At 28.4% G+C, this 15661-nt stretch overlaps 3 protein-coding genes across 3 annotated transcripts; all 3 read left to right on the top strand.

The window, feature by feature from the left end:
* Positions 1 to 715: 715 nt before the first annotated feature.
* On the top strand, positions 716 to 3245 carry LOC112769317 (uncharacterized). The gene is made up of 7 exons (XM_025813797.3): positions 716 to 1082; positions 1404 to 1509; positions 1766 to 1840; positions 2082 to 2163; positions 2285 to 2367; positions 2588 to 2649; positions 2736 to 3245. The coding sequence occupies exons 1-7, from the start codon at positions 883 to 885 to the stop codon at positions 2875 to 2877; spliced, it is 750 nt and encodes a 249-aa protein (XP_025669582.1). The 5' UTR covers positions 716 to 882; the 3' UTR covers positions 2878 to 3245.
* Positions 3246 to 8994: 5749 nt separating this feature from the next.
* Positions 8995 to 10534, top strand: LOC112769145 (uncharacterized). The gene is made up of 3 exons (XM_025813582.3): positions 8995 to 9139; positions 9280 to 9423; positions 9906 to 10534. The coding sequence occupies exons 1-3, from the start codon at positions 9059 to 9061 to the stop codon at positions 10230 to 10232; spliced, it is 552 nt and encodes a 183-aa protein (XP_025669367.2). The 5' UTR covers positions 8995 to 9058; the 3' UTR covers positions 10233 to 10534.
* Positions 10535 to 12602: 2068 nt separating this feature from the next.
* On the top strand, positions 12603 to 14009 carry LOC112769310 (protein SHORT-ROOT-like). Its single transcript, XM_025813788.3, has one exon. The coding sequence runs from the start codon at positions 12729 to 12731 to the stop codon at positions 14007 to 14009; it is 1281 nt and encodes a 426-aa protein (XP_025669573.3). The 5' UTR covers positions 12603 to 12728.
* The last annotated feature ends 1652 nt before the right edge of the window (positions 14010 to 15661 follow it).

Here is a 15661-nt window from a genome sequence, read left to right as displayed (position 1 = left end):
TATTCTCATTCTCATTAATTCATTCTTTGATTCCTTCTCTTTAATATCATTATGTATATGAATAAGGATCTTCATAAAATCTATCTAAAAAAAAGATAAAAACGGTAGAACAGGTAATAATTTATAAGAGTTTTTTTTAAGGATTTAAGATGTATGTTAGTGAATATATTAAGTGATTGTATAATATCATTTGTAAAGCGTAATATCATAAAAATATACATTGTTAAATAATTAGTCCTTAATCATTTAAGGACAAATAATCAATGTGCCAAATAAAATTCAAATCTTTCATCCATCATAAATCAGAATCTCAATTAAATCCTTAAAATCTTTTGATATAATGAGTCAATAAATTTTAAACTCTTTTTATTAGATTGAATAATTTTACGCATTGAATTTATTCTATCCAGATTTCTTCTATACCTTGCACGTAGATAAAACACTAATAACAGGATAAAGATTAAAGAGAGCATAACAATGGAATAAATAATAGAATAAAATTATTAATTTCAAAAGGAATATATTAACTTTTTAAAGGAAAAACATTTAGAATATTTGACTAAATTTCAAATTCTGTGTTATAACAAGTTTTAGCACTCTGCTTCTCCCACCATTACCAAGCTCTCAGATTCTGATTCTGATTCACTTTGTCTCCAATCCCAATCCCAATCCCTCTCTTCTCTCAACCACTTCTCCGCCTTCCATATTCGGTTCACTTTCCTTTCTTTCTTTTCTTTGCTGTTTCTCTGTTTTTTTCACTGCTTTTGGCGACAGTTGGCGGGAACCAACTGTGGATTCCTATACCCTTTGATTCCATTCACAAGGTTGGCCTCTAAAGATTCATTCTTGGAATCTTCTAAGAAAAGGGTGCGTTTCGTTTCAATGGCTACCTATCCTCCTTCTTCCTCCTCCTTCTCGCACTTGAGTGCTTGGAACCATGTTGTTCCATCACCATCTTCCTCATGCAGCTATGGCGGGAATTCTACTGCTTCGGCCATAGAGCAAACTCTGAGGCACATTCCTGCTGTAGCAGTTGAATGGAACCTTGAAGAACAAGCTATTCTTGAAGATGGACTTGCTAGGTGAGTGATTATGCTACCCTTTATTGATCATATATATCTATGGTTGTTTTGTTTTTGGTATGATAATTAATATACGTATCTATGTTTAGAGTGATTTCCTAATTTATATGCAATTTGGGATTCAAGCGTTGGGTACGAAGTTGTGTTTAAACTTATTTTGGTTGCTTAAGATGAATATTGTTGTTTCATGTGATGACGATTCGATATGTTTGACTAAATTGCTTAATATAATGCGTGTTAACATCTTAATTATCATCTTTTGTAGCCTCCAAGTTTGAATTGGATTTTGAGCTTATGTCAAATTCATTTATTTTGTTGTAGGTATGCTGGTGTTGGTTCTAACGTAACAGTCTATGCGACCATAGCACAACAGCTGCAAGATAAGACAGTTAGGGATGTGGCGCTTCGAGTTCGGTGGATGAAGGAAGTAAGCTATCTACTCTTTTTTTTTTCTGTCAATGGTTTATGTGATTGTGATGTGAATCCCAAGAAATTATGTTCAGTGTTGACAATTTTGATGATGATGATCCTCTTTTTTAATCAAAGATTGTTATAGAAGGCATGAGAATTTCATGAGATCGCTTTAGAATTACTTTTTGCTGGTTTGATTTAAATTTAATTGAAGATAAATGCTTTTTTTAAGAGCCAGTTCTATGGTGACATGCTTGGTTTGTATTTTACAGAAAGAAAAAAACATTCAAAATAGCAAGAGGAGGAAGGATGATCTTAAGTTGACCAAGAAAAGTAGAAATAGAAAGGTATTGTATCAGTCAATCTTCTATTTCATTTTACCTTTTTTTGTTTGGTTATATAGCTCTAGCTCTCTTTAGTTTTGGTTTTAGTGGAGACACTGTGTTAAATAAGGGAAAACTTTACATGTTGAGTAATAGAATTACCAAGAAATAGTGTGACAAAAAGGAAGTAAACAGAATATACTTTCATAAATTTATTTTGTAGCAGTGGAAACTCAAGTTTCTCTCTTTTTTGTTTCTTTTGCAGGAGAAAGTTTCAGGCCATTCTTCTCGTCTTGCTGCTGCTGGATCCGATGTTGCCTCATCAGTGCCAGGAATGCCTTACAAAGGTCAGTTTCCATATCATTTTTCATTTTATTTACCTCTAGAAATGTTGTGTATCTGCATTTCCTTGCTTTAGAGTTCAAGCATAAAGAACCTCCTCTGAACTTTGCTGTGTGTTTTTTTCAGCAATTGGAGGTCTAATAGGCACACTCATGGAGCAAAATGCACAGGCCTTCAACCAAATTTCAAAAAATCTTGCTTCTCGTATGGTGAGTCAAGGGTGTTTGTAACTTGTTGAACAACCTAAGGTGTCTGAATCCTATGGATAAAAAGGACTAATGTTTATATCAATGTTTATGTATACTCTAATGTAATTTTATTTATGAGACTTAGTTTTCTAGTTGATTAGTTCATCATTTTTGTTGGCTGCAAAATTAACATATAATCTTTTATTTTAATTTTTTCTGTTCTTTTCAAATTTGTTTACAGCATGGGAAGAATATTGAAATTTTCTACCAAGTGAGAGAGAACTTCAATAAAATTATGAAAGAGTAAGTTATAAACAGCATTTTGACTACGCTTTTAACAGCAATGTTACTAATAAACTTTTCTGTTCTGCTTTTGTTTTTCATTGCAGTTTGAATGAAACACCAGACCCAATGAGCCTAATGCCACCCCTTCCTAAGTTGCTTGCGTTAGATGAGATGGAAAAGTTATCCAACCCCCAACCGCCGCCATATACCTCGATGTTTCAAGAAACGGATTTCATTTTGTTATAGTGTTAATGTAATTTCCAGAATAAGGTGTATGGGGATAGTTATCTTATGAGGATTTGCCATGCACTTTAGCAGAGTTAAATCATTAAAAGATTAAAATATATATAACTGTCTCTATCGCCATTGAGTATTGAACTTTGCTCATTTATCAAACTAGTTCTGCTAATTTAGGGGTGACTGAAGTTAGGTCTAATTCTTGGTTAGACATTGTTAATAGGACTCAGAGCGAGTCGTTAAAACTCGACTCATTAATAGCTTAATAAATTAAGCTCATTAGGTTATAAACCTAACTTGAGTCGGAATTTGAGCTCATATTTTAAATGAGTGAATCTTAAATTTAGATAAATTTAATTTATTGACTTGTGAGCTAACTCATTGTATATTGGTTATTATAATTATTTATATTAATATTATAATATGAATGTATACTTTTAATTTATAATAAAAATATATAATTTTACATATACATATGATTTTTACATATAATTATGATGGATGATATAAATTATAATTAATAGATAAATAACATATATAATTGATAATTTTTTTTTATAAATGTTATAATTTATTTTTATAAAACTATAGATTATATTTATATTATTTGAACTGATTTATAAACAAAAACAATTTATGAGTTTTTTATGAGAAACTTAAATAGACTCAATTATTAATGAGTCAAATTATGAGTTAAATTTAATTTTTGTAAACTAAACTTAAATTTAATTTAACTCGTCTCATTTCAACCCTAATTGTCGATAAAAAGTACTTTAATAAACATTGATAAGTTTATCTGACTTACTCTAACAATGCACCAATTATACATTTCAAGTGTTGATGCCTTGGATCGCATATATCATAGATGTTTTTGTAGGTATTGTCTACCTAACAATGCACCAATTATATGGTGTAGGTTTTTTCATTTTTTTACTTACCTTCAACCATTGCAATACTCTACATTACATGCTTAATGCTTGCTGTACCGCTTCATATATGTGTGTCCATCTTTGCTTCTGATTCAACTTCTTAAGCAACTAATTAGTAAAGAATTAGTATTTTATTCGTAATAATATTATAGAAATATAAATTATAGTCTATTTTATTTTGACAGTATAAATTATATATGACACAAGATTTATAAAATTAAATTATTTTTACAAAAAAGTCATAAATTAACAAAAGTTTTTGACTAAAAAGACTAATATTTCTGTAGATAAAAAATCAAATAATAAAATTTTTAGTTATTATTTTTATATGAAAAAGTTTATTTTTTATTAATAATTAATTTTAATATTTATTATCTAAAATTTGAAACAATTTAACGTGTATATTTTCACATTTAATTAGGTGTTAAGTATGTTGCACGAATATAAACAATTAATTTTTATACTTGTTATTTAAAAATAATATTTTTTTCTCTATGTATATAAAAATATAATTTGATATTAGTATAAAAAAATTATATTAATAGTTATAAAATTAACTCAAGATTATTTTTTAACAATTGAATCTTTATTCTAACTTTTAATTATAATATTAGTATTCTCTCCAAATTATATGTAATAAATATTTGAAAGAAGAGAAATAAAAATATAGATTAAAAAGATAAGCAGTAAAAATTTAAAATTAAATAAAAAACTAAAAAATACGTATGTAATTAATAATAATAATATTTTTTATTTAAATTATATTATTTTGTTAATTTTATTTTCTATAGAACAGAAAGGTAGAAAAAATAGAGAATGAGAAAAAAAGGGAGAGAAAGATAAAGATGAAGAATGAGAGTAATAGTTTGTTAATTTTGGAAGAAAAAAATATCGGATGACATATTTTAATTTGTCAAATTACTAATATAAAATATAAATTATATATAGAGTGAACATGGTAGAGAGAAATAGAAAAATAGAGAGAGGTAGATGAGAGAATTTAGGAAGGGAGTTTATTAATTTTGGAGAAAAATATTTTCTCTTAATTTTAATAAGAGAGTGTCATGTGATACATATGGTTATTAAATTAGATAGTAATATATGATATATGATATATGATACATAATATAGGTATATTTCAATTTCAATTTCAATATTTTAATTTTAATTTTATTGCAATTAAAGAATGTCATGTTACATATTTTGGTTGTTAAATTCGTAATTAGTTATTGATAATAATATATAAAAAGATAGAGTGGTTGAAGGAATGAGAGAGATAAAAAAAGGAAGAGGGAGGAGGGGAGAACTCCTTAATTTTGGAGAGAAGGATTTGATTTCAATTGTAATTAGGGAGTGACATATGACACATTTTTGTTGTAGAATTAGTAGAGAAGTTGGAAGAATTCTTTAATTTTGAAAAAAAATTTAATTTCAATTATAATAAGAGAGTGACATGTGATATATTTTAATTGTAAAATTAGTAAGAGAAGGAAAAAATTTTTTAATTTTAAAGAAAAATTTTTGATTTTAATTGTAATGAAAAAGTAATACATGATACATTTTAATTGTAAAATTAGTAATATATAATAGATGTGAAATCTGTTAGTGTATGTATGTGTTAATTAGCAATTAATTTACGGACCAGAAAAACACCTAATGAAAAATGCCAAACAGTCAAACACATTAAACACCGTACATCCAACTTTATATTAACTAGGAAAAATATAATAATCAATTTCTAAATACACCTTAAATACGATGGATTCCAAATTTTCATATTGATATGTTCATGCATGTATTCCGTGTTAAATTAATGGAAAAGCAATATAATTAAACGATATAATGATATTACACATACTTGAGATTACACATTAATGATTCAATTGAAGAGTCAACAAAAAATTTAACGTTCTAGAAACACATGATGATGATCATCATTATATAGCATTCATATCAAATGTATCACCACGTGTTTGAATCTTTATGTTAGTTGTTTTATTTTATTTTTCTTTTTAAAAAGAAATGAGTGGTGATAATATATTAAACTCTACCATTTTTTTTGGGTAAAACATTTTACTATGACCATGCAATAATTTGGCCAAACTTGTAGCTATTGACGTAGTTGCTTTCAGCGATGAAACTCATCATCATGCAACCTCGGTAAAAGAAGCCATGGATCAAGTTCAAAATTATTACCAATCTTTGAAGGAGAGAACAAGTGATCATCATCATCATCATCAACATATAAGGGAATAGAATAAAATAATGGTCATATATATGGGAAATTATACACCGATTTTAATTGTTTTAGATATATATGAATGTAAATATGGATTTCTTTGATGGGAAGAGTTTCCATTCCCCTCCATCGTCTATCATTTTAGCAGGTAATAATGAATTCATTTTTTCAAAAGTAGGCTTATTTTTTTAACCATTTATTGCATTATTAATACGCCATGCATGCAAAAATAAAATTGTTGATCTTGCATGCATTGAGAATTTGATTAGCCTAGCATATAAAAGTGGCATGCAACTTTTAATAACCATAACATATATATGAGTATTGATTAATAATTACCTTTGTTTTTTCAGGTTAAAGACATGGCCATCTTTAACAATGGCCTAGCATATACTATTGTGATTGTAGTTTTGATTTCTCCAGAAATTACAACACAAGTTGTCTCCCCTCCTCCTGATTCTCCACCAGGTAAGATAAAATTTGGATCCTCTAAATTTTGAATTTTCACTTTAGAACATAAAGTGTGATCTCTCACACTTGAATGGTTTTTCTCTCATATTTTCTCTCTGTCTCACCTATAAAATAAATGGTCATACTTTATCTTCTAAAATAAAATTCAAAATTTAGAAGATCCAATTCCGATAACATATCATGCCAACTCACAAATTATTCATCATTTGAATTAATTTAATTTTATTTAAAATAAATTGAAATGAAAATGAAATATTACATTTCAAATGAATAATGTTGTTTTACAAAGAGAAAGAACTCAACACTTATGGTAAAACTTATTACAAAATAAAATATAAAAAGAAATAAAGACAACTAAATGGACACACCCTTAAAAAATACTTAAAGGATAAAAATATTTTTTTTTATATTTTTAACATATTAAATCATTTTAATTCCAATCAAATTCTGCAAAAAAAAAATTAGGGTTAGTTTAATGTTACAAATGTAATAAGTCAATTTTTAATTTTTATTCATTTCGAACAAAGAAATTGATTTTAAAATAAAATAAATTTCAATTTCATTATATTTCAAACACCCTAATAGAATTTAAGCCTATTGTGATTTCATCCAGTATGTTAATATTCATCTTGCTTTATGATTGATCTATGATATGAAAATTTTATGCAGGTAATGTGTCAGAACCAATTAGACCTAAAGACAACACTGTAAGAGTGGACCCATATGATAACTTCAAAAAATATAGAGGAGGCTTTAACATCACCAACAAGCATTATTGGAGTGTAAGTCTCTCTTTGCTTCTTTAACTGATGTCTAATATCTTCATTCCTTATTAACAAATCAGTTTTGTTATATATTAACTTAATTAATTGGATTCTTAATGTTTGTAGTCAGTTGTTTTCACAGGAGTATATGGATATGCAGTTGGGGTGCTATGGCTTTTGTGTGGAATTCTATGTGGACTTTTCTTCCTAATAATAAATTGTTGCTGCCAAAGTTTTGGTGGAAACAAGGGTTGTGATCTTTTACCAATTCCTCTGGCCATATTGCTACTCATAATAGCTATGTAAGAATATATCTATTAATTAAAAACTTATATATTTTTAGTGTTTTAGTGTTTCTACTTTTTAGTATTTTTTTAAAAGTCTTAAATTGATGAAAGGAGGGACATTAATGGTTATATTTCTGTGGCGCTCTTTTAACTAAGAGTTTCTTTTTTTTGAATTGGTGTAAAATTTTTCCGGGTCTAACAAAAGTCAAATTCTAGACCTAATTTTTGAGTAATAAAATTTCTGATACTATGTCATAAAACGATTTTTTACAAAAGTCAAAACTGATGTAAAAATTGCATGAATAATTATATCTCTAACTATTAGTATCACATCTTACAAATTCAAAGTGATGTATGTGTATGATTCTTGTTATTGTAGGGCTGCAAGTGGGTTAGTTCTTGCTGGAAGTGCAAAATTCCGTTGTCATGCAAGTAGTTCAGTTAATGTTGTAATCAATACAGCAGATAAGGCATCAGGTATTATATTCAATATAACAGGAGCATTGAAAGGCATCCCAACTGAATTGGTGGATGCTGATATTGCTTCAAAGCTTAACACCACATCTCAGAGATTTGACACTGCTGCTCAAAATATCACACAAGAAGCTGCCAAGAATAGGCACATCATCAACATGGCTTTAAAAGCATTGTAAGTAGTGTTTTATGCACTTACTTATCGACTCTCTGAGCATGATTTATTCTAGTCTCTGACATTTTAAAAATAGTATTTTAGTCTTGTCATTACAATTCTACTAATGTCATACGCATTATTTCGTCTTGACATGTCAGCGGATTTATAATAACAGGACTAAAATGACCAATAGAATATAATATTTTGTATCAAAATAAGAAATTTGTGTCTATCTTTCTTTAACATGAAAAAATGAATAATGAATAGTGAATTGCATATTTCAGGTTTATTTTTAGCATTGTGACTGTAAGCTTGAACTTGGTTTTTGTAATATCCATGTCAGGTATGCTTTATTTGGTAAATAATAATAGTTGATTTCATACTATTATCTATGAATCTTAGATTTCATACTAATAGTTGAAGGAATTCTTCTGCATTAACTAGACATGAATCTCATAAAAATGTTGGAATTTTCTGTAGAGCAGTTTTTGGAGTACTAAGAGTTTGGAAGGCACTTTACCTGTTAGTAAGCCAAATTGTATTTTCCTTGCACCTTAGATGTTTGTGAATTTGCCTATACATATATAAAGCTAAAATTTCTCATCATCCATGATTTCTTTGTTGCTTTCTCAATAATTTTCACAGATTTGTTGTGCTGTGCTGGTTGCTGACAGTGATATGCTGGATACTCTTTGGAGTTTACTTCTTCTTAGAAAAGTAAAACAAAATTCTTTAGTTTATAATTCAATTTTTTTTTCAGTTTCTTTCTCAATAGCTATTAATTTAAACTATTTTTCAGATTTTCTGATGATACATGCAATGCTCTATACAATTTTCAAGAAAATCCCTACAACAACAGCTTAAGTTCCATGATACCCTGTGATGAATTGCTCTCAGCAAAACCAATTGTATCTGAGTTTAGTTCAGGAATCTACAACCTTGTCAATGAGGTAAACTATATTTTGCATAATCTTATACACCAATCTCTTCTTTGTATTATGAGCAAAAAGATTATTTTCATATCTCATGCAATGAACCAAAAAATGGTAGAACATAATATTATTATTTACTTTTTTTGGTACATCTGCAGGTGAATGGAGGCCTATCAAAATATCAGGGAGCACTCTTACCAAATCTACCAAATATATGCAATCCTTTTTCAGCACCACCTGATTTTTTATATCAGCCATGGAACTGCTCACCTAATTCTACTAAAATAGGAGATATCCCTGAGGTGTGCCACAGATAATAACAGAATTATATTCTTTCCATAACATAATATCTGTTACTCTAAAAATTAGTATATTTGGATACAATTTGGAATTAGCATTCATATATATCAAATTATATGAATGTACCAAAGTTTGAAAGAGACAGATATTTGTGGATGAAAGTTAAACCCTAAAGTGGCCCTCCACTGTGTGTACTAAGATAGTCCCTGAGACCCATGCATAATTATGTACCTGAAATTGATAAAAGTGCACCATGTTAGTTTCTTAGTCTTTTTCCATCAAGTGATTTATCACCCGTTATGGACTAACATGGTACATTTTTGCCAATCTCAAGAATGTAATTGGTGTAACTGGAATCTCAAGGACTATTTTAGTGCAGGCGACCAGTCTCAAGTACCACTTTGGAGTTTAACTCAAGAAATATCTACTTGGTTAATTACATGACTTTGCTTTATACTAACAACATAAACTTCATTGACAAAAGGTATTGAGGCCTTATACTTGTTTTGGTGATGAAGATGCAATCTGTGGCAAAGAAAAGTTCATACCAGGAAGTGAATATGAGGTGATTAAGGAATACACAAGTTCAGTTCAGAATCTATTGGATGTGTATCCTAGCATTGAAAGCTTGTTAGGATGCCAATTAGTGAAAGATGCATTCTCTCAAGTGCTTCAAAAACACTGCAAACCTTTGAAGAGATTTAGTAAGGTGACTTGGGCAGCAATGGTGTCTCTTGCAGCAACCATGGTGCTTTTGGTTGTGTTATGGACTATGAAAGCTAATTATCATGAGCATAGTCATCAACCTTAGCTTAAGATGGTTCATTACATGTAACACATTTTTACTAATTAACCCTCACTAATCAAGATCATTAATCAAACATTGTTTAGAATTAACAAACATTAACTGAAGAACAAATTGGATATTTAGTACTTTGCAAGACAAGTCAAAGTCAACCATATTGGATTGTCTTGCAAAGCCATAAAATGTCCAATTTGACCTTATAGATCAGTAGGTGTCACACAGCTTCTCAAGAAAACTGTATAGGAATGAGGTGCAGAGACTTGTACATAGAGAAATTGAGTTTTCTTTATTCTTTTGGAAATGGTAGACTTAAGGGGTGATAGATTTTTTTACAAGATTCTTACCCCAAAAATTTCAGATGTGTAATATGAGAATCCTCAAACAATAATATCAGGTTAAGAAAATTAATTTCTATCAAGATTCATAGATAAGTTGCATTTTTGTCAAATTGCATTATATTATTTACTTTATTAAATGAGTCCATGTAATTGTATCAAAATCCACACACACTTTATTATAACATTTTTCATTATATATTATAATTCTGCTTGTGATCCTTCTTGGGATGATATAATTAACCAAGGTCAAGTTGTCAACCTCTGCTGGCATATATGTAATTATTTATGAGAATATAGGTTACATTTATATTCACATTTTATCACTGATTCCTCAAGGGAAAATAATATTTGAGACTCTGAGAGATAATACAATTATTAATGCAGAAAAAAAGAAAGAAAAAAAAATCCGATATACAAACACAAATGCTACTCAAAGTTTGGTAATAATATTATATCATGTATGTATGTTCTGCCATGCTTAACACAAACATTATGTTCTTATTTTATCAACGTCTCGTATTTGTTTGCATTCACTTAGAAATATGCTGTTGTTTGTTATGCATGTTTTCTTTTAGAATGATCTGATTGGCAATTTGGCATGATATCCATTGACTTATGAATTATGTTGATTGTGATGCTTCCAAGGAAAACTGTGTGATAGATTAATTTAAACACATCATTCCAAGAAATGATGGTTTCCTTTTGTTATCCAACTCTAGCTAGATATTCTAGATTTCCATTACCATACCACACATATTTCCTCTATTAAACAACCAAACCTAGCAAGCTATATTCATATGAAAAATAATATTTGCACCACTTTTTATGTACATCTTTTTTTAAGACATAAAATACAAACTTTCCTTTCATTTGAATGTCATTAAGTTAATAGAAAAAGATTTTTTTTTCAATAAAAAAATCTTTTTTAGTATATTTAGTAAATTTTTAGTAGTAAAAATAAAAATATTTAAAAAATAAAAAAAATTGAGAAGCTACAATTTATGAATCAATTTGTATTGACTTTTGAAAAAAGTATATTTTTTTCATCTTTTTAAAAAAGTCTTTTTTTAACCGACAAAAATTATTTTACATTTAAATAGACTTTTTAAAAAGAACTTTTAAGTATTAAAAATGTTTTTGCTTTTACTTTTGTTAAAAGCAAAGTATTGCTAGTTTAAAAAAAATAATTTGTTTTTTTAATAAAAATATTTTTTTAAAAGACGTATTTAAATAAGTTTTAAATTGAATAAAAGTATTTTAAAAAAAATATTATTCCACTAAAAAAGTCAATCCAAACTAGTATTATATTTTTTTAAAGATTTTTTTTATATAATAAATAAACTAAAAAATACTTTTATATTGTTATACCCAAATATAATTGATAGATAAAAAAATATTTTTATATGAGATATCCAAATATAAAATTACTTTTACTTTTTATAAAAAATTTTAAAAAAATAACTCAAAAAATATTTTTTTAAAAAAAAACTTACTCAAACAAATCCTTAATATTAAAAGTGAAAGATTTATAAAATACGTGTATGCAAAAATGGTGCAGATAACATTTCTCTGTTTATATAGGTAGGAATATTGTTCAATGAATTAATATATACTATAGAAGAGATGCTATAATGAATAGCTTGAATTATTCACCACAATATCAATGGAGGGCGTGCAATTCAGAGCATCAATTGTCCTTGGAAACATTATTTAGCCGCAATGAACTTTGTCATTAACTCTTGTCATCACACCTTGTGTATGTATCTGGTTTTTATATTAGATTTAATTTGTGTTTCTCTCTGATCTTTTCATCATCACATACATCACTCTGTCTAGATAATCTTCAACAACATAGATATATACTTGTGATTGATAATAAGCTAAATGGCAAAAATATACTTATTTATTACTAATACTTAAACATAATTTTCCTATATATATAGCAAAGTTATTATCCAAATCAAATAGCAACAACACCTCTTGACAATAATGATCCCTATAGTATAATTTCCAAACTCTATATCATATAGCAAAGAAAACTACTTATCAAATCACTACACATTCTGATACTACTGTAGCAGCCTTTTCAAGTTAGTTGCTAACTCCAAAAGAATTTCCTGAAATTCACTACCCAATTGAATAGTCTCAATCAATCTCATGAACTATGATGACTAGCAGCTCTTTGAACTCAGATGATCCTTGTTTTGATGGTGATGGAAAATGGGCCACCAAGCTTCTTAGGGAGTGTGCTAGAGCAATCAATGATAGAGACTCAAGCAAAATCCAACACCTTCTATGGATGCTAAATGAGTTAGCTTCCCCTTATGGAGATTCTCAGCAGAAACTAGCCTCATATTTTCTTCAAGCTCTATTCTGCAAGGCCACTCAAACAGGCCAAAGATTCTACATGAATCTAAAATCAGCATCTGAAAAGAACCAATCTTTTGATTCAGCAAGAAAAATGATACTCAAATTTCAAGAGGTAAGTCCATGGACAACTTTTGGACATGTAGCTTCAAATGGTGCAATCTTGGAAGCCTTTTTAGAAGCAGGAGGAGAGAAAAACAAAAAGAAAAAGCTTCACATAATTGACATAAGCAACAACACTAGCACACTTTGCACTCAATGGCCTACTTTCTTGGAATCCTTGGCTACTAAGAGTAGTGATCATGTTGAAACTCCTCAATTGAAGCTCACAATTGTGTTGGTGAAAGAGAGCTTAAAAGGGTCAGTGATGAATGAAATTTGTCAGAGAATGGAGAAGTTTGCAAGGCTAATGAGAGTGCCCTTTGAGATTAACATGATAAATGGTGTGGAACATTTATGGAAGGTAACAAAAGAAGAGTTAGGAATAGTAGTTGAAGAAGAAGAAGATGATGATGATGATGATGATGCTTTTATTGCTGTGAACTGTGTTGGGGGATTGAGGAGAGTTGAGGAGGGAGAAAGGGGTAATGTGATTGGAATGTTGAAGTCTCTTAGTCCAAGAATTGTGACAATTGTTGAGGAAGAAAGTGGTGGTAGTGATGTTTCTTGCATCACAAGAAATGATGATGATGACTTTGTAAAATGCTTTGAAGAGTGTTTAAGGTTTTACAAGATTTACTTTGAGATGTTAGAGGAGAGTTTTCCAACAATAAGCAATGAAAAGTTAATGCTAGAGAGGGAGTGTTCAAGAAACATACTTGGTGATTTGGGTTGCAATAATAATAATAATGATAGTGATCATAATAAAAGGGAGAGAGGAGTAGAGTGGTCTATGAGGATTAGGGAGTATTTTACTCCAATAGGCTTGAGTGATGATGTTGTGGATGATGTTAGGGCATTGCTAAAGAGATATAATAGGTCAGGGTGGTCATTGATGTTGCCATCATCAAAAGTAGAAGGAATTTACTTGAAATGGAGGGATCAACCTGTTCTTTGGGCTTCAGCTTGGAAACCCTAGCTAGCTATATATAGTTTTAGCTCTTGATCATGAAGTTGAGCTAGATATTATTTAATTTGATTTATTGTATTATATTATTTTATTGTGTTAGCTACGAGTTTTGTAGCTCAAGTTTGTTTAATTTTAAGAATAAATTATTTAATTTATTTGGTGTTTATTTCTAATTCTAATTAAAATCAATATATATATAAAATATATAGTGAGGCTTTTTTTTCCTGTAACAAAAATATATAGTGAAGCAGTTAATTATATGAGTGATAAACGTTCACCAAAACTAAAGAAAGAAAAAAGGAATCATGACAATAATAAACAACATTAATATTATTCTAAATATTAAAGCCATTTAATAAACTAAAATGGCAACATAATCGCATCTTCTTATATAAATATTTCTTTAATTTCTATGAACAAATTAGTTTTCATATTGATCCTAATTATTAGTATATATAGTATATACTTTAAAGTAAGTTTTTTAGTGTCTTTAAATCGAACTTATTTTTTACGGTAAGTATTCAATATTTAAAAATTATTTATTTTTATATTTTTAAATTAAATATTATTTTTTATTATTTTTAGTAAATTAGGCCATTATATATAGAGACTATAGCAAGCACCCTATACTTTAATGAGGTCTATCGCTTTCACCTTCGTCTTTATTTATTATTAGTGGTCTTCGTAGGGCAGCATTATTATTACATAGTGATATATAGTGGTTAAAAAACAACTTTTTTTCTTTTTGAGAATTAAATTGGACTTGACTGCTATCGTTTAATTAATTATTAAAGTTATTATTAGTAAAAAAATAAATTTTATTTTAATAAATATATTAAAAACTTATGTATATTTATGTATATTTTTTTATAAAATTGATTGCAACATAGAAGCAATAATCTGAAATTGATTGCAACAACTATGGTACTAATGTCCAATCGATGGACCTTTGTATTCAATTTGTATTGAATAAAGTTACTACCAATAATTTTTTTTTATTTGCAAAGGGGTCAAAGACCCAAAAAATAGAAAAAGAAACTAGTGAGGAATCATCTTAGGATGCTTAATACCAAGAGCATCTGCCATTAGAGCTGTTGCTAAAAAAACAGTGGGAGAGGAGAAGCACGATAATCCTAGTAGAATCAACTGTGTCTTCTTGGCAAGCATATCTGCACACGCATTCTTCTTTCTGTAGATATTAACTAAATTTTAATTAGCATTTTTATATTACAACAAAATAATATTTCTACAACGGTTTTTTTTTTTATTGCTTAATGACGATTTTTATCGTTGTTAAGTTTTTTTTGTGACTGTTAAAATTTGTTACTGATTTGAGGGTCGTCAAGGGATATAATGACAATTTTAGATCACTATTTGTAAGAGTGTCACTAAATTATTTGTGACCGTTACAAAATCGCCACTAATTTATAATATTTGTCCAAATAATTTTATGCTATATTTAGTGACAATTTTATTAATTCATATGTCAGTTTATTTCTATTTTTAGTAATTATCTTAAACTGTCACAATATATGTAGCAGTGATTTAAAATCGTCATTAAATTACTAATTTCTGTAAAAAAAATTATATTTATTAATTGTTTAAAACCGTAACAATATCTCTAGTATTAGATATTTTTAAATGTTTGTGGCTGTTCAAAA

This window comes from Arachis hypogaea, chromosome 3 (assembly GCF_003086295.3).
Source record: "Arachis hypogaea cultivar Tifrunner chromosome 3, arahy.Tifrunner.gnm2.J5K5, whole genome shotgun sequence".
NCBI classification, from domain to species: Eukaryota; Viridiplantae; Streptophyta; class Magnoliopsida; order Fabales; family Fabaceae; genus Arachis; species Arachis hypogaea.
This window is presented reverse-complemented; position numbering and strand designations above follow the sequence as displayed.